The sequence below is a fragment of the Papaver somniferum genome, chromosome 11, assembly GCF_003573695.1.
Source record: "Papaver somniferum cultivar HN1 chromosome 11, ASM357369v1, whole genome shotgun sequence".
Taxonomy (NCBI): Eukaryota; Viridiplantae; Streptophyta; class Magnoliopsida; order Ranunculales; family Papaveraceae; genus Papaver; species Papaver somniferum.
In genome coordinates, this window is record NC_039368.1 from 126,194,083 (window position 1) to 126,212,959 (window position 18,877).

Consider the following 18,877-nt stretch of genomic DNA (forward strand, 5'->3'; position numbering starts at 1 on the left):
GTTTCTGATACTGATATTTGAGATATGTACTTGACCTTTACTTCTAGCTAGACTCTCTATATAAATATTTCAGAGATGTACTTGACCTTTACTTCTAGCTAGACTCTCTATACATATAGAAGTTCTTGATGATTTTCTCCATCTAGGTAATGGAAACCTAGGTTCTTGAGCCACTCATATATATCCTCAGCCTATAGTAGTCTTGCTTGGGTATATGTTGGCATTAAATATGAGAAAAAAATGAATTTTATATTTAGGGTAATATTAGAACCAATTCTTCACACACCAATACAGAAAACGGAAACCGATAAAAGTGATGAAATAACAACACACCAAATTCCAAATGTAAATAAACTTTTCTTCACTGCTGCAACCTAATATCATGTAGTTTGGTGTTTTAGGTGGTTTCCTCGGGATATTGTATTCGTGTAGAGTTCATCAAATTTTACTGCAGAGTACCATAATATATACAACATAACTTCCATACCTTAACCTTTCCTGATGCCACTGGATTTTTAAGTATTTGGGTGGATTAACACCACTAGCACAAAAGAAATGGCACTTCATGCGTAAGTGATTATTCAAAAGTTATTCATAATATGAAACCTAACTATAAAAACCGTTGGTAAAAAAATTAAAGAAAGAAGAAGCATCAACAATAATTTTCATACAACTATTTAGTTAAAAGAAAGTCATGCATTAGCTCTATAAACAAAAAAGAAACATATTATTTTTCAACTTTCAAAATATAAGTTATTCTCGTCCTAAATCGATTTGGCTAAATGTAAATTGATGGACGAGAAAAGGGATTGAAGACCTAACTATGCCAAGTGGAATAACGAAACCTTAGAAAGTGGATTAACATAAAGTCTCCAAGTTCATTAAAGAATATGAATAGACGAAGCAAGGAAGAAGGTTATGGATAGTTAGGGTTTATAAATAAAATTGATTTAAATTGATAGCCAAGCAACATTGAAACGCTTTTGACATTGATTTCGAAGAATAATGTAGTTTTTTGACTGAAAGTAAATGAGGCGAACAATGAATAAGATTAGGGCTGGTGTAAGCGTGATTGGAGCGTTACACATGTTTTTCAATCCCAATGTACTTTATAGGTCCAAACAGTAAATCGCCGTTCAACGTGTAAAACATGAAAGGAGAGTGTGAATATGTATTAGTGGATCGATCTCGACCATTCTTTTTGTCCCAAAATGTAAATACCTAGACAGTTGATTCGTAGATCATTTGTACCTAACAATTAAAATTAAAAATTGATCATATCATATAGTTTATATATGCATATATGATATGAGTTTTATAGATTGTGCATTTATGAAATACAATATAAGAGAATTATAAATTAAGTTTTTTTTTGAAGTCTTCCAAAATCTTCCATAATATCTTCTAAGACTTTCATCAAGGTAAATACACACACAAATGTCACTCAAAGTCCTGATAATAGGTAGAAAGTCTTTGAATTTTCAAGTTTATATGGGTAACATAAACTTTGGAAGACCTTTTTTGCGATCCATAACCAGTAACATAAGTTTTGAAAGAGATTTTAAAAGTATACAACCAATACTCTGGAAATCCATTAAACTCATCAGAAAGTACTTATATAGCAAACTCACGTAAGAGACGCTCAATGAGCCTTATAGGAGAAAGAGGGAAAGAAGGTGTTCAGTTTGTTTTTGTGACGTTTGCTGGAGAAATAGGTTGTTGCATTGTATCACATTTTATATTTTCCCCATTTTGCATATTACATACAATATATATCAATGCAATTTTATACCATCTTTAGTTCAAAACAAAGCCTCTTGCTAGTTTATTAGCAGTAGCAACATTGAAAATAATGAGTACAATTTTCCGGTAGAACAGTGAAATTTCTAGCTATAGAGATTTAAATTAAGACTGTAAGTAGAGACATCTTGTTTGTTCGGATCTGACGCATCTCTAGTTATAGATTTTGGATTGTTTGTTTTTTCATACTTTCATATATGTGTTCTGACTCAAAATGTGGCTCGACTCATGTATTTGAATCCGATGTAATTTTGGATTTACCTCTCAAGAATCCGAGTGCGCCACAACTTTGTACCGGACTGGTTGAGTCAAATTCAAACGACTCTGTTCACCTGGAAAAAGTTGGTGGGCTCGAACTCGTGACCTGAAGTATGAAAATCATGCCTTGGCCTATCAGAGGGCTGCCCTTAGTGATTCACGCTAGTTTTTAGGGTTTTACAGTCAACAAAGTCAAGATAAAAGTCTTCTATTTCTTCTTCTTTTTATACTTCTTTCTTCAGCGAAAGAAAGATATGTTTGGTTTAAGAAGTTTCAGTCAAAAGCTTTTCATATACCAGAGAAACACCATTCTTCAACCTACATTACTCATGGCTACTGCTTCATTCAGTCCCTCTAGTCCTTCGAGTAAAAGAAGAGCTTACGACTCTCCCCCCGTTAGTTTCACTCGAAAGCGTGTTGGTACTCACAATGGCAGCTTTCACTGTGATGAAGCACTTGGTTGTTTCATGATTCGTCTCACTGATAAATTCTTTGATGCTGAAGTCGTTCGTTCAAGAGATCCACAGGTTTTGATACAAACCCATGTTTTTGTTTTCAGTGTTTTGATGAATTTGGTTGTGTTTCATCTTCTGTGCATCAATTGTTTGATAAATTGCGTTAGAGAATCATTTGATGGTTTTGTTTGTTTTGGTGTTAGGTTTTGGATACACTTGATGCAGTTCTTGATGTTGGTGGTGTGTATGATCCAAGTACAGATCGTTATGATCATCACCAGAAAGGGTTTCAAGAGGTTTTTGGTCATGGGTTTACTACTAAACTCAGTAGTGCTGGACTTGTATACAAGGTACATACTGAAACCTTCTCTAAACCCTCAATTTGATTTGGTGTTTTTGTGGTGGTGATGGTTAATGCTTGTGGTGGCATGTGTGACTATAGAGGGTTGTGGTGGTGCTCGCAATTTTACGCAATAGGCAGTGATACTATACCCTGACGTCGGAGGTGTGGAATCTGTGGTGGCGGTGTAATTGGGGCTGTTACAGATGGAGGTGGAGGTGGAGTCTGTGGAGGTGTGGAATCTGTGGTGGTGGTGTAATTGGGGGAGTTACAGATGGAGGTGGAGGTGGAGTCTGTGGAGGTGGTGTAATTGGTAGATGTCACCTACACCTCCACCAATCCACCACCGATACCCCCTTCTCCAATTACAATAAAAAAATTGACAACCTATGCGACTACTGTTACTCTGTGAATGTATTACTAGTTTGAAGTGTGTAGATTTGTTCAGCTTTAATTGTTCTGTTTTCTTGTCTATTTGTACGGGATGGTTAACTGTATGGTATGTTTTTATTTCATTTTTGGTAGTAGCATTTTGGTATGGAGATAATTGCAAAGGAGCTACAGGTTGATCAAGGACACCCAGATGTGCATCGATTATTTCTAGCTATTTATAAAAGTTTTATGGAGGTAAATGTGTGTGTGTGTGTGTGTACTTTAGATGTTTGGTGATGTGAAACATTTTTGAACAGTATTGATTCGTTTGTTGGTGTTCTGGATAAGACTAGTTAATGAAGTTTTGTTGTTCTGTTCTACTTGTGACAGGCAATTGATGCTATTGACAATGGGATTAATAGGTATGATACGGATCTTCCTCCAAGATACGTGAATAACACAGGTCTTTCTGCCAGAGTTGGAAGGCTTAATCTGGACTGGGTCGATCCTGATCAGTCAGCTGAGAGAGAGAATGAGGCCTTTCATCGTGCAATGGCTCTTGCTGGTAGTGAATTCCTAGAGGTTAGATTTTTCTGTTTTAGCTCTGTATATGTATATGTTGTGACTTTAATTTCCTCCTTTGCTGATTTATGCTGTCAACAGAGGGTTGTAAGGCAGAGAATAAACTAACACAAGATATTTTATTTTTTCAGAATGTCCGGTTTCACGCAAAATCATGGTTACCTGCACGATCTATTGTTTTGGAGTGCCTTGCTGCAAGACACGAAGTTGACCCCAGTGGAGAAATCATGACGCTGAAAAATTTCTGCCCCGTAGGTTTCCTTCCCCTTCCTCTATCAAAAATTCGCTGCAGACACCAATCTGTGTTTTAATTTGTTCATTTTGGAGTTCAATTACATAGTCTTTTATGCTTTGTTGAAATATTTACAGTTTCTCCCATCTGTCTTTTGGTGCAATACTGTCATTAGTTGTTCCGAACTAAAGGCTCTACAGATTTACTCTATAAACAAGATGTGAAGTTGTTAAATACTTAACATGAACGGGTGAAATTGATCGAAAACAAAATCCGTTAAGGTTTCTTATCCGGGTTTTTTTTGGAATCTACAACTTTGTTAGTTGCCTGAGCTGGTCATATAAGGAATACCGTAATTTTCACCCCTGAATGCAGTGAGCTTCTATACAAGGATTTGCCCTTTAAAGTCAAAATCCTTGTTTTCTTATCCCTACTATTACCACCAGTAGGATATACATGTCATGATTCATACAGTAGGTCTTATTGCAGAGTTGAGTCATTGTGTAAATATTTCATATACTATGGCCTTAGAACTTTCAATGTCTTTTTATTTTGATAGGTAGTAATATCATAGTTGGTTCATCCACCTAAACTGAAGGCTCGTAACATTATTGATTATTTCCTTTTTTTGTTGAACAGTGGAAGCTTCATCTACATGAACTCGAGGAGGAGATGAAGAATGATCCTCTCGTCAAATATGTTCTTTACCAGGTATGGAGTTCATCTCATGATGCCTCTGATTTCGATGTTCATTTGCAGCAAATGGATTTTTGAGTAGCTTGAACTTGAGGATGTTGAATTTTGTTAGAACTTATAAAGATTACGAGCATGGAACACCAACTATATGGCACTTTAAGAACAGCATTTATACCTAGATGACAAGGAAAAACTTTATATAAAGTATAAAACATGACAAGGAAAAACTTCAGAAGAACTTCGTAAGTTGTTTTGGAAGATTGCCATCTTTTAAGGAGTAACAGAAAAGGCTTCCATTTCAACTCTCTATATGTAATTGCAAAATGTATGCAAGTACTCAAGGTATCTGAATTTATTTGACTGCTAAATACAGGATGAAAGGAGTCAAAGCTGGAGAATTCAAGCTGTAGGAGTATCTCCTGATAAATTTGAAAGCCGAAAGGCTCTCCCAGCTCAGTGGAGGGGTTTGAGAGATGAAGAGCTATCCAAGGAGGCTGGAATTCCAGATTGCGTGTTTGTTCATATGAGCGGGTTTATTGGTGGAAACAAAACTTACGAGGGAGCTTTAGCCATGGCAAGAGCTGCTTTGAAGCTGTAGATCTTCCTAGTATGATCGTGGGTGCATTGGGATTTTTAACTGACAATTGCCACTCATGATGGTTCATATGCTGCCATTGACTCGTTTTTATAAGTATTAACCATGTTGAATTACTTGAGATTGTTGATCTGAACCAAACTGTATTCCGGCTATTCACATTATTATTACTGTGGTTTACAGAGATTGTTTACTGAGGTTATTTACAGAGATTGTTTACTGAGGTTATAAGTGTAAATCTGCCTGGGTCGTGCTTCTTGGCCCGTTTCTAATCTAGGCGAGGACTGACGGACTTCATATCCCCACTTTCATGTTATCCATTTGAATGGATAAGGAAAATCTAAAATGAGATGAAATAGGCAGAGAATGCCACAAACCCTTTCATTGTTTGATCCTTCTTCTTCCTATGAATAACACTATGTTTTCCCCTTCAGCAGCTATAAACTTATCATTTTCACCCTCTCGATATCCTCTTAAATCATCATGTAAACCTACCATCTTCTCCGCCATCGGCTGCAGCAGTAGCGGCGCCATTACTGAAGCTTCTGTCTCGGTGAAATCCTCTTCAGCTTCCAAACTAGCAGCAACTTTTGCAGCGGCTGCTGTAATTCTCTCTACTACTCCATCTGCTTTTGCTGCAGATCCGTACCAAATTTACTACGGTACAGCAGCCAGTGCGGCCAATTACGGTGGTTACGGAGGCAACTCGAGCAAGAAAGATTCCGCTGAATACATTTACGATGTGCCTGATGGATGGAAAGAACGGGCAGTATCGAAAGTTGAGAAGGGAACAAACGGCACTGATAGCGAATTCTTTAATCCGAAGAAGAAAACCGAGAAAGAGTACTTGACATATCTTGCAGGGATCAGACAACTAGCACCATTGGAGGTTATCTTAAACAATTTAGCTTTATCAGATGTGAATTTGCAAGATTTAATCTCTAGTGCGGACAATGTAACATCGAAAGAGACGAAGAAAGAGAATGGGCAGGTTTATTATGTGTACGAAATCGACGGGGTTGCTGCACATAGCTTGATTTCAGTAACGTGTGCTAGGAACAAGCTTTATGCTCATTTTGTTAATGCTCCGACACCGGAGTGGAACAGAGATAAGGAGATACTAAGGCATATTCATGAGTCATTTCAAACAGTGTAGGATAATCTTATAACTCATAGATTGTATTCTTGTAATTTAATTATGTATAATACATGGAAATATGATGAAGAATGGATTGTCTAATTCCACTTTAAGAAGTTTCAAGGCAGCCCCATCTGAGTATTGAGAAATTGTGAATCAAATTTAAAGACCAAATGCTCAGTTTGCACCAGGCATTCTCTTTGCATGAACTACCAACACTAATATTGCGGCGTGCCAAATCCGTTCCCTGGCCTCCAGCAGCAATGCAATGCCAGATTTCTTTGCATGGTTGTTGAAGAAAATCCGATTTCTTCTACTAGCAAAAATAAAAGTATGGCTCAGCTGGGATAATGTAAAAGCATTTAGATTGGCCTAGGCGGATAACCGTGTTGCCGCCTGGTTTAACCCCAATATGCATGTTATTGTAGCTCAGACTAGACTTGCCAATTGCCATATGTATAACCTTGGAATAAAGGACCGACAAACCAAATCAAGAAAAACTATGAACACACATCTTCCATAGATAGGAAAAGGGAATTGAAGGCTTATAGGTGGATAGGATCAGATCATCCAAAACTATTTAAGACTCAACATGATCATGCATGTTCCCGGTAAGTGTGTATGCTTGGTATTGGTTATCTAGAACACAAGTCAAGATATCAATTGCCAAACCAAGAACTGACTGCAAAAAGCATGACTTAAGTGTCTGCTCATTTTATAGCAATTCTAACTTGTCATTATCCAAAACCATCAATGTTCCTTCTAACCTGTACAATAATGAAGTTAGGAAACAATTGAATTGAGAAACAACTGAAAAAAGAAACCAAGAAAACCTCTAGATAAAAATTCTACGTAAATAGCAGAAGGAAAGCGTACGCGGTGGATAGGATCAGATCATCCAAAACAACTCAAGTGATCATGTTCCCGGTAAGAAGGGTATGTTCATTGAAGCTCCTATATAATAGAGTTGCTAATTGTATTTAATTAATTAAGTTTAGCTAACTACATATATGGTATTGCTTATCTAGAATTGATCATAAACAAAGGCATCCAAATCATCAATGGAACTATGAATTTATCTAGCACATTAATGCTTTAAGCCCATATAAACCGATCCATAATTCATAGTCTGATTTCAGTAACTTATCGACGTACGGGGTTGCTGCACATAGTCTTATTTCAGTAACGTGCGCCAGAAACAAGCTTTATGCTCATTTTGTTAATGCTCCAACACCGGAATGGAACATAGATAAGGAGATATTAAGGCATATTCACGAGTCATTTCAAACAGTGTAGGATTATCTTATAACTTATACATTAATAAAACTTTTGGTGTTGTATTTTTGTAATTTAATTATGTATCAATATATGGCATTGAAGATTTAATGCTCAATTGGCACCAAGCATTCTCTTTGCATGAGCTAATATTGCAGCGTGCCAAATCCGTTCCCTTGCCTCCATCTGCAATGCAATGCCAGATTTCTTTGCATGGTTGTCAAAAAAATAAAATAATACCGGATTTCTTCTACTAGCAAAAATAAAAGTATATGGCTCCGCTGGAATAATGCAAACTGTAAGCTTACACCATGTTTGTTTACTCCTGACTTATCTGAGTCGTCTGGATCTGAATCATCTGGATCTGAGTGAAATCACCTGACTCATCTGGATCTGAGTCGATATGTTTGTTTTGAGTCAGATCTGACTCATCTGACTCGGAAATAAGTGAGTCAGTGGTTTGATTCCATGAGTCAGGGGTATTTTGTTACTTGACTCAGATGAGTCCGAGTCAGGGGTTATGTCTGAGTCAGAGGTCGAGTCAGATCTGACTCAAAATGGAAAACAAACGGTCTGACTGCTGACTCGGTCCGAGTCAGGGGTTGACTCAGATTCAGACGCCGAGTCAGCTGCAAACAAACAAATTCTTAGTGTGAAAGCATTTAGATTGGCCCAGGCGACTAACAATCTTACTGAATGCCATGTTCGTAACCTTAGAATAAAGGACCGACAACGCAATTCCAGAAAAACTATAAACACACATTTTCCATTTTCCATAGATAGAAAAGAGGAATTGAAGGGCGTAGGTGGATAGGATAGGATCAGTTCATCCAAAAAATTAAATTAAATTAAATTAAAGACTCGAGTGATCATGCATGTTCCCGGAAAGAGTGTGATGCTCATATATGGTATTGCTTAATAGAGGTCTAGAACAGAAGTCAAGAAAACAATTGCCAAATCAAGAACTGATTGAAAAAGGCATGAACTTTAGTTTACCTGTCTGGTCAATTTATAGCATTTTTAACTTGTAAGTGGTTGTCATTATCCAAAATCGTCAATGTTCTTAACCTTTGCAATGAATTGAATTGAGAAAGAAACTGAAAAAAGAAATCAAGAACAACTCAAGGTAAAACTTTTACGTTAATAGATCGAAGAAGGAAAGCGTACGTGGTGGATAAGATCAGATCATCCAAAACAACTTAAGTGATCATGTTCCCTGTAAGAGGGGAAGATTCATTGAAGCTCCTATATAATAGAATTACTAATGGTAAATTTTATTTAATTAATTAAATTTAGCTAACTATATGCTTAATATGGTATTGCTTATCTAGAACTGTTCATAAAGAAGGCATGAGTTAAGAAATATAGTTGGGATGTTACTTGTAAATGTATGTCATCATCCAGTTCATCAATGTACCTACGAGCTTATCCATCTACACATTTTCTTAAGTCTATATAAACTGATCCAGTATTCATTCATCAACCACACTACAACTACTACTCATCTTTGCTTCTCATAATCTTCCAATCTCTGCTCTCACAAGTTCACTCAAAGTTAGTTTTCTAAATTGTTTCATTTCATCTCATTTTAATCAACATATATATTCATGGATAAAGTGGAGAGTTCTGTTAGGTATAGTGATCGATTACCACCTTCAAAACTAATCACGATTCTTTGTATTGATGGTGGAGGTGTTAGAGGAGTCATTCCAAGTACTATTCTAGAATTCCTCGAAGCTGAATTACAGGTAATAAGAAGAGAATTCTCTGATATTTTCTATCTCTATTTGTATACTTAACTTCATTCTCATCATTTGTATCGAACCTTGAAATTGATTGTGCAACTATGTAGATACTGGATGGTCCTGAAGCTAGACTTTGCGACTATTTCGATATCATCAGTGGGACAAGTACTGGGGGACTAGTAACAGCAATGTTAACTGCACCAAATGAACAAAATCGACCTCTTTTTGCAGCAAAGGAAATACCTCAATTCTACCTAGATCATAGCTCAAAAATCTTCCCACAAACGAAAATGTATATACGCACTTTTCAATTTTTTGGATTGTTTGATTACGCATTTCATCGATTGTACTATGTTCTTAATTTGATTTTTGGCATATGTAGTGGGATTCTTGATAATGCTAAAAAATGGATCCATGACATGGTTGGTGGACCGAAGTATGATGGTGAATACTTTCATGGACTTTTGAGGAAGTTACTTGGACAAACTAGATTGCATCAAACGTTAACTTCGGTTGCTATCCCTGCGTACGATGTAAAGCAAAGACACACTTGTATCTTCACCACTCAGAAAGCTAAAACCACTTTACTAGAAGATCCACTACTCTCAGATGTTTGCATTGGTACTTCTGCGGCGCCAACTTATCTCCCTCCTCACCGTTTCCAAGTGAAGTCCAAAACCGGTGAAAGCGAAGAAGTACGAGAATATAATCTCATTGATGGCGGGGTTGCTGCTAATTGTCCGGTATGAGATTGTTTTATATTACATTAATCGATTCCGCTCCAAACTATAGATATATTACAAATCTCTCTATGTATGCAGATTACAATTCCGTATGGACTTATCCCCGGAGTATGCAAGGGAAATCCAAGTTTTTTCAACCAAGGAAATGGTAAAGTTCTGATATTATCATTAGGCACGGGATCATCAACACGAGCGGAGGCTGAAAAACAAGAAATAACAGCTGACATTGCAGCCAAATGGGGGGTTGTGGATTGGTTGCGCTACACAAATGGACTAAGTGATTTGTTTTCACCAGCTGAGTCTGACATATCATATTATGATAATGCATCTATCCTAGCTTTGTCTCAACTTTGGCTTGGTGCTAATAAAATCGAGTTCCTCAGAATTCAGCATAACTTCACTAATAGCGAAAGTGGTACACTATCTTCAATCGACATAGCTACAAAAGAAAATCTTGAATCTCTTGTCAGAGTTGGCCAAGATTTGTTAAAGAAACCGGTTACACAAGTTAGTGTAGAAACAGGTCATCTCGAACCCGTGGTGCATAATGATCAGGAAAATCTCCTCCACCTAGAAACCAATCAAGAAGCACTTGTAAGATTTGCCAAACTGCTTTCAAGTGAAACGAAAGATCGTATTCGAAGAAAAAACAGTGGTATGGCTGCTGGTTTCGCATCAAGTGGTCTCTAGTCTCAATGTCTCATAGTACTTTTATAGTACTCATATTTGTGTACATATTCTGTCCATATGTTCTTACACTGTGAATACCATTTGATCAATAAATTGCATATTTTTAAATCTGATAAACTCAAAATGAAGTAGATAACCTACTAATTAAGCATGGGGATCGAAAACCAAAAGGTCGATGTCAATTCCCTTTCCAGAAACCCTCAAATTCAAACATGGAAAACTTCGACTTACTTTTATTTGAGCTGCTTATCTGAATGGGTATACACATACATGCATCCATGCATTCTAAAATGAAAAATTGCGAAAGCCGAATTTTAGAGACCAAACCTTTAGAAGGCAAAGCATCATTGCGGGTCTTCTCCAACTCACTACGAACCAATGCAAGTTCAACACGAAGCTTCTGCTTTTCGGCTTCAAGCTGCTCCTTCCCCTTCAGACGGTTCTTCAGTTCCAATATCTCCTTGTCCCTAGAAGAAATAAGCACTTAAGCGACATTCAACTTTTCTTCCCTATGACGAAGCTTTGCCTCCAGCTTGAGGGCCTTCGCCTTGAAGAATCTGTATAGATTGTTGTTGCAATGTTCACTTCTCATTATCTGCATTGATCACGAAAAAATAATAACTATCAATAAAGAGGTATGTCAGTAATAAAAGAAGGAATCAACGATGACTTACTTCAAGGACACGCTGTTGGGGATAACCATATTGGTACCCATCGGCGATAGCCATCATGTCAGCGATGGAAGAAGGGGGATCGACCCGTAAGCTGGTAGAGGTAGCTCCCAAATCTTTCTCCGAACTTTCAGGAACATCATCGGGAGATGACAACTGCATCCTTTGGCGGGTAAAGGCATCCGAGTATTTCTTGCCAGGTATCACCGGGTCAGGGTTCGGCACAAACATCAGATTTTTCTTCATCAACCAATCCAGTATGGCATCATCACCATCCTGCATCATGGCTCTATCAAAATCCTCCGAAGATGCACCAGCAGTAGATCCAATATCAGCCACATCCCCTTGACCATTGGAACTCTTCTTGGCCCCGGCCTCCTCGTTAGCACGAGTCTCATCGCCCTCACCGCCTAAATTTTCCTCCGGATCAGCTGCCCTTTCACCATCGATCCCAGCTGCTTTTTCGCCACCAGTCTCAGTTACTCCCCCACCAGCGGCCTTCTCACCTTCACCCCCAAGAACATCAGCTAGCCCCATGGCAGCGTTAATATCCATCAGAACCCCAACGGAATGAATTTTACCAAAAGAAAATTCTGGAGTAGGGTTTGTTGGCTAAAGCTCAACATCCCCATTCCCCTGATCTTGCACCGATCCAATAGGGGGATCGTTCATAGGAGTGTTAGACATAACTCTCTCCCCACCAGTGCCACCAGGGGCATTCTCCCATTCGTTGGCGCCACCATCGGTATTTTCATCCTTCGCATGATTATGAGGAGAGGTCTCTGTTCATTCCTCATCATCGGTAAAATATTCTTCATCCTCGAGATCCTTACCATTTACGGGGCTGGTAACCTCATCATGATGTCTCCTCCGCAGGGGCAGTGGAATACTGAACCGCGCCTATCTTCTTTTTCTTCTTTGCCTAAGTATATAACACTCCACATGTCAATACAACAACTGTTTTCTCCATGCTTCGAGTTACCTTAAACTAAGAAGAAAAGGGGCAACATAAGGGACCATACCTTGACAGCGGCATTACCCTTCGAAGGAAGAAAAACATCGGATCTTTCGTCTTCATCAGCAGCGTCAACGTCATAATCAAAGTTCATACCATCGAAATTCAACCGCCAGGGGAAGAAGTCACCGTAGCGAGCTGGAGCGCTATCACGAGGCTGACTTCCAGCAACAGGACGCCATCCATGTTGACCAGGCACCCATCTATAAGCCCAAGGGCCAACAACTTCGATGACTGCGCTCCCACACCTGTAACGTTCGTGATCGGCCTCCTCTCAACTCTCTGTCATTGTCTGATTTTTGGTCATAGATTACACTCTATCTGATGTATCTACTTATCGTATTCTGGTGTTGAAGGTGCTTAAGATAGGTCTTGGCAATAGTCTGACTCCATGGACTTACAATTCGCACTTGGAGTATAAATGAAAGGAGTGGAACAAAGTGTCGCTTCGGGAAACATGGGTATTGAGAATCCGAGCTTGAATTGCTCAAGCTTCCTTCATCTTCATATACCTAGAGTTGCTGAGTTCTGAGTTAGTTGCTAGCTTTACTGAGTTAGCAGTTAGTAGCTTTGCTTTTGTTGGAAGATGCGGTAAAGAGAAAGGTATGATGTTAGACCCACGAACCCTATCTTGGCTTTGATATTCGTGACTTCCAACTCTTATTACGCCGTCAATCAAAGCACCGGACTCTTTAGCATGGAATGCCATTCATAATCATGGTCACGCTTAAGATTTTCACGGTTGGAAAAAAAGCTTCTGTTGAGAAGTCCCTTCGGTACCAGGAGCGTAGAGAAGCTTCGAATCACTCACTTCACTTAAAAGACGAACTTCGCCATGAGAAGCAGAAATCGTACGAAGACCTACACTCCATGGCTTGCGATTTCTACTATTGACTTAATCTCCAAAAGAAGCGTTAAAATTTGCAGGAGTATACAAATCTCTCTCAGCAGGATCGGGAACATAGCAGGTCATCATCGTCTCACCCTTGATTCGAAGATAACACTCCTTCAAAGTACGAAGATAATTCCCACTTAGATGCACTACCGAGCGACAATGAGTATTATGAGTAGAACCTTCGCGATCGGCCAGAACATCATAATAAAAGGAATCCCCCGACTTATATAAGGGCAGCATCTAACCCGCTTCGAAAGACCCCACAGTAGTCAGCAAATGAAGGTCATCGTACTTATAGTTCACGATCATATCACAGGTAAGATCATCGTCTGGTGCATAGAACTTAACATCAAAGAACTTGAGGCCATGCTTCTCCTTGAATAATTCGATATCAACATGCTTGAAAGTAACCTTTCTTTCCCACCGAAATGCTTCGTATGACCGGGGAAGTATCAGGGCTAGGGGGTCTACTCAACGATGGCTTCTTTGTCTTAGGAGGACTTATATCTGAACCTTTCCTTTTGACCGGTGGATTCTTGGGAGGGTCCGCCATGGGCGCAGTAGCTTTAGTAAAATAATCTTTTACCGCAGCAGTAGATTGCGAAGCTTTAGACCCCGAAGGAGGCATCGTGGTTTGAGGAAGCATGGATAGAAGAGGTTGAACAGTCAGCGGTTCGTCAAGATGGGGAGAAGAGTGATGCACATTTCTTGGCTCAAAACGTTGGGAAAAGGGATGAGCCACAGGACGATTTACCGCATACCGAGACCCCTTTGGTGGATCCCCTTTCTTCGTAATAGAAACCCTTGGACCCGAAGATGACGAAACTTTCTGTGCTCGTGGATCTGGTTGGAAATACTTAGATGGACCACCCTTCGACGGAGATATATCAGGACTTCTATGTGGAGATCTGTAGGGGCTCGATGGCGGAGTTTGGTATGGGACCCGATAACGATCAGACATACCTACGAGGGGAAGGAAGTACCACAAAGATCAGATAAAGAAAATAATCAAAAATCTAGATTTTGCAAACTTTCACAGTTCATACGAAATATCGACATGGGCACAGAGACAAATAGCCTAACAGAAACGAGAAACCCTAATTCAGTCATAACTGTCAAAAATAAGCTTCAACGAACAACAAAGAAGTCTTAAGTTTTTGCGGTAAAAAATATGGGCAAGTATATATACTTTCGTATATTGTGTTCTTCATTGCAAAAACCTATATACAGCAACAGAAAGATGAATATCAACTAAAATCTAGAACAAGATAATGAACACCATACCTGGATAAAAGGCGGTTTGGAAAATCAGAGGTGGACAGGATCGAGACTATTGAAGAACAATGACAACGGCTTAACTCAGAGAATCTTGTTAGAATGGGGAGAAGTTGTAACAGAGAGAATGAGGAGGAGCAGCAGTTAAAAGCTAAAGAACAAAAGAGAAGAACTTGAAGAGAGAATGAAGAGCCAAGGAGAATAAAGAGTTATGAACTGACAAGGAATGAAGAAGAATAAAATTTATTGAATTTACAGCTTCTCTCATATTTATAACAAGATAAAACCGTCCCACGAATCAAGGGGAAGTTAATGCCAATAGTGGGAAGTGCGCTAAGGATAAGGAGGGGTTAATGAGGAGAGATGAATGTGAAGGTGGTTTTTCTCCAAACTTTGACCAACTTCAAGCTTAGAGAAAAGGGGCAAATTGTGTACACATTATTCATCATCCGCCACGTGTTAAAGGGAGTACACGTGGAAGACACGCAACAATGAGACATCAAGATATGATGCCACCTCCCAACACCCAGGGGACCTCTGTCGCCTATATTTTTTCGTCATCACGATGATCCAATGGCTCAGGATCAGGGAGCACTGAAGGAACGAGCCACCGAAAAGTACTGAAGAGCACCCAAAGATCTGCTTTATCCCATCTCGAGGCAGATCCAAGATCAACGGCGAAGATTAGCTCCACTGACGAAGATGTGACAGGGGCATCAGACATCTGTCTGACGCGTGCGGACCGCCTCAACCACCCGCATTAAATACCATAGGCATAGGGTACATGTCAGCAGATCTGTGGAAGAAAAGGAGGTGACCCTTCGTAACCATACAGGACCGATGAAGCCATCTGTCGAGAACGAAGACACCAGCGGGATCAACGCAAAAATCAAGAAGATAAGGTTGCAACTGTCTCTAATAGTGGACCCCATGTATCATCCCTATAAATACCCCTCTCTACTGAGAGAAGAGGGAGGTCTACCAACTGAGATTAAGAGAATAAGAGAGAGAGAAATAGGAAGAGTAAGTATGAGATCTATTTTCCCTCTATCTTCGTGATTCACACAAAGTCATTTTGACTACCCTTGTAATTCCAAGTACATAGTGAAACCCCAACCCCGTGGACGTAAGCCTTAGTGCTGAACCATGTAAATCATTGTCTCATTTATACTTCAACACTTTACTTTCTACTTTTGTTATTATGCTCTGTGATACCATGCATCGTGCTCATAAGAATAGCTGAATTACATTCTCATGACTAGACAAGGACGAGTCCGAAGGCTTCGAGTTGATGAGTCATCGTGTTTATGCCATTTTACATCTGCTTTATTCCCCGTAATGATTTTATACACACTGCGATATTTGTTTGTGAACACGTGGATGCCATCGATATTTATGTGTTCACATACATTAGAGGAGGATTTCCAAGGGAACGACAAGGTATGTACGGTTAAATTGTAATTTTTGAGAAGAGATTTAGAAAACATACAAATGAAAGAATCTGAACCTGCAAAATATTACTATTCTAGAGTAAAAGAGATTGTCAATCAAATGAAAAACTATGGATAAAGTATTGGAGATAAAAAGTTGGTGGACAAAATACTTATTAATCTCACAGATAAATATGATCCCATAGTTACTGCCATTGAAGAGTCATCGCAACTCTTTCAGTGACAGAACTTATAGGTTCTTTAGAAGCATATAAATAGAGATTGAGTAGGTGACATGAAGCTCCTATTGAAAATGCTTTTCAGTCTAAACTAAATCTAAAGCTGGAAAGTCTAAAGAAGAAAGTGAAGATTGTTATAAAGTTTCAAAATAAAGAGAAGAAAACTACATGGATAAAAGATGGGAGAACAATTATCCATCTTTAGGATTTGTTAAAAGACTAATCATGAAGAAAAAGATTGCTGATTTGATGAAAGCAAGCCACAATGCTATAATTGTCATCGACACAGACATCTCACAAAAGATTGTCATTTTAAGAAAAAGTACCAAGCTAACTACCATGAAAAAGAGAAAGAGGAAGAAGCACAATTGTTTTAATCTCGCCAAACAACAATAGAAGAGAAAAATGAACCGTGGTATGTTGACGGCGGTTGCAACAATTATATGGCTTGAGATGAAAGCAATTTCCGCGACATAGAGACATCTATCAAAACTCTAATAAGGCTAGGACATGGTAACTTGGTTGAAGCGAAAGACAAAGGTAAAAGTGCAATTCAAAGTAGAAAATGTATAAGGCTTGTCAAAGATGTTTTTCTAGTTCCTAATCTCAAAACAAATCTGTTTAAGTGTTGGTCAAATGGTAGCAATTGGATATTCTCTACATTTTGATAAGGAATGTGTTTTATATATGACAAGAAAAACATGAATCAGGTCATTGCTAAAGTCAAAGTGGAGGATATAAAGTTTGGAGAGAAAAATCACGAACAGGGACACACGACACTTCAGTGCTAGAATTAAAAGACTTCAACAAAGAAATAAAATGCAACAAAATGATGCTAGAGGCTCATCGGAAGAAAAGAAAAAATGCATTGAGGAGTGTTGGAATCAATGCATTTTTTATAGTTTACCGTTTACCAAAATGTAAAATCTACTAATCACAAGTTGTGTGAAGTCTTTAGAGTTGTATGGACAGTCAGTTAGATTCGTGAGTCAAAAAAGGTAAGAAAAATCTAGAAAAAGCTAATGTAATGTAAGTGAACTAGTAAGGTCTATTCCTATGTATATGGAAAGCATCACGTTTTGCCATATATGCATCCGCTATGGGTAACCAAAATGCCAAACTCATATGTCTATATGTCAGGAATAACATACACGCATACACGACAGAGTTTCCAGCGAGCGATATAGATTCTATGGCTTTGCTCAGCGATGGAGATTTTATCGCTGGCGATATTCTTTTTATCTCCAGCGATATTCTCTTTACCTCCGAGTAATTTTATATATATATAAATTTTCCTTCTCTCCTACTTTTTCATTATTCTAATATACTTTTATATTTAAAGGGTCCCACTTATTATATTATAATACTAAATTTTTTATAAATACCCCACCACACAAATAAATATATTTTTTATTCATTAGGGTCCCACCCAACACAATTAAATATACGTTTTTAATCAAGTTTGGCATATCTACCATAGTGGGGAAACTCATTTGCCATGCCACCTGGTATGCCAAACAACATTTTTTTGGCATACCCATAGGCATTGGCTTAAAGTTGGTCAAAGTTTTATATTTAGAAAACTCTAGACGCGGCTATCGAGGCTATAATAACAAACCTTGTAATATGTTTTTTTGATGAATGAGAATGAAAATACAAAAAAGTTAAGTAAAAAAAAAGAAATAGAAAAACAAAGAGAGAATGAAATAAGAAATGTTGTATATTTCTAGGCAGGGACGCCAAATCCTAGTTTTCGACCTAAGCCTTTTCCAACACATGTTGCAATTTCTAATAGCAAGCAATTACATATTTACAGATTTTCTCCAATGATTCTTCTGAATCAATCTGACTCATTACATCTGAATCTGACTTAAAACTATTAAAAGGTAGAATTATAAAAAAATCATTTGACTTCGGTTTGTGCCCGACAAGTTGGGTACAAAATGGTACTTCACTTAATTATTTCGAGTCAGATGTATGGGCCGAGTTAGCCCTTGAATCAGAAGAGATGAAAAACAAAATATCTGACCGAGTGAAATAGATTCAAACAAACAACATATTAGTCAAGTGCTAGAATTAAACAAGTCTATAGCTTTATTATACCACTCCAGAAGTTGTGTTTTTGACTTTTGGAAGAAGAAATGTCAGAAATTAGTTTGAATGCACAATTTCAAAATTAACTTTTAAAAGCAAAAAGATTAATTTTTTGTGAAGGGAATACATTCTGTTTATGACTTATTCTTCTGGTATCTAAACATGCTATTATCTATACCAAAGTGTTTGCTCATAACTACATTCAAGAGATACATGACCACAAAAAACGCACAACACTGCCCCATGCCAAAATATTGAACCAACATCAGTATGTTAAGATTTCACAAATTCAAAAGATCCCATTTTGGTATCATTATTTTATTATTTATAATGGGAT

General features: G+C 38.2%; 3 protein-coding genes across 3 annotated transcripts; all 3 read left to right on the plus strand.

Moving 5' to 3' along the window:
* The first annotated feature begins 2,274 nt into the window (after positions 1-2,274).
* LOC113322037 (UPF0160 protein-like) lies at positions 2,275-5,563 on the plus strand. The gene is made up of 7 exons (XM_026570044.1): positions 2,275-2,585; positions 2,717-2,863; positions 3,382-3,480; positions 3,616-3,807; positions 3,939-4,058; positions 4,679-4,750; positions 5,109-5,563. Exons 1-7 carry the CDS (start codon positions 2,313-2,315, stop codon positions 5,331-5,333), a joined length of 1,128 nt encoding a protein of 375 aa, XP_026425829.1. The 5' UTR covers positions 2,275-2,312; the 3' UTR covers positions 5,334-5,563.
* A 118-nt stretch (positions 5,564-5,681) lies between these two features.
* LOC113322038 (thylakoid lumenal 19 kDa protein, chloroplastic-like) lies at positions 5,682-6,586 on the plus strand. Its single transcript, XM_026570045.1, has one exon. It carries the CDS (start codon positions 5,737-5,739, stop codon positions 6,484-6,486), a length of 750 nt encoding a protein of 249 aa, XP_026425830.1. The 5' UTR covers positions 5,682-5,736; the 3' UTR covers positions 6,487-6,586.
* A 2,668-nt stretch (positions 6,587-9,254) lies between these two features.
* On the plus strand, positions 9,255-11,012 carry LOC113320335 (patatin-like protein 2). Its single transcript, XM_026568249.1, has 4 exons — positions 9,255-9,491; positions 9,596-9,780; positions 9,871-10,231; positions 10,310-11,012. Exons 1-4 carry the CDS (start codon positions 9,351-9,353, stop codon positions 10,919-10,921), a joined length of 1,299 nt encoding a protein of 432 aa, XP_026424034.1. The 5' UTR covers positions 9,255-9,350; the 3' UTR covers positions 10,922-11,012.
* Positions 11,013-18,877: the final 7,865 nt, after the last annotated feature.

Bases quoted from the DNA above. Each gene is read 5' to 3' on its own strand.
- LOC113322037 (XM_026570044.1), top strand. From the start codon at position 2,313: ATGTTTGGTTTAAGAAGTTTCAGTCAAAAGCTTTTCATATACCAGAGA. The intron at 2,586-2,716 runs GTTTTGATACAA...TTTTGGTGTTAG, and splicing joins TTCGTTCAAGAGATCCACAG to GTTTTGGATACACTTGATGC. The intron at 3,481-3,615 runs GTAAATGTGTGT...TACTTGTGACAG, and splicing joins TTTATAAAAGTTTTATGGAG to GCAATTGATGCTATTGACAA.
- LOC113322038 (XM_026570045.1), top strand. From the start codon at position 5,737: ATGAATAACACTATGTTTTCCCCTTCAGCAGCTATAAACTTATCATTT.
- LOC113320335 (XM_026568249.1), top strand. From the start codon at position 9,351: ATGGATAAAGTGGAGAGTTCTGTTAGGTATAGTGATCGATTACCACCT. The intron at 9,781-9,870 runs GTATATACGCAC...TGGCATATGTAG, and splicing joins ATCTTCCCACAAACGAAAAT to TGGGATTCTTGATAATGCTA. The intron at 10,232-10,309 runs GTATGAGATTGT...CTATGTATGCAG, and splicing joins GGGTTGCTGCTAATTGTCCG to ATTACAATTCCGTATGGACT.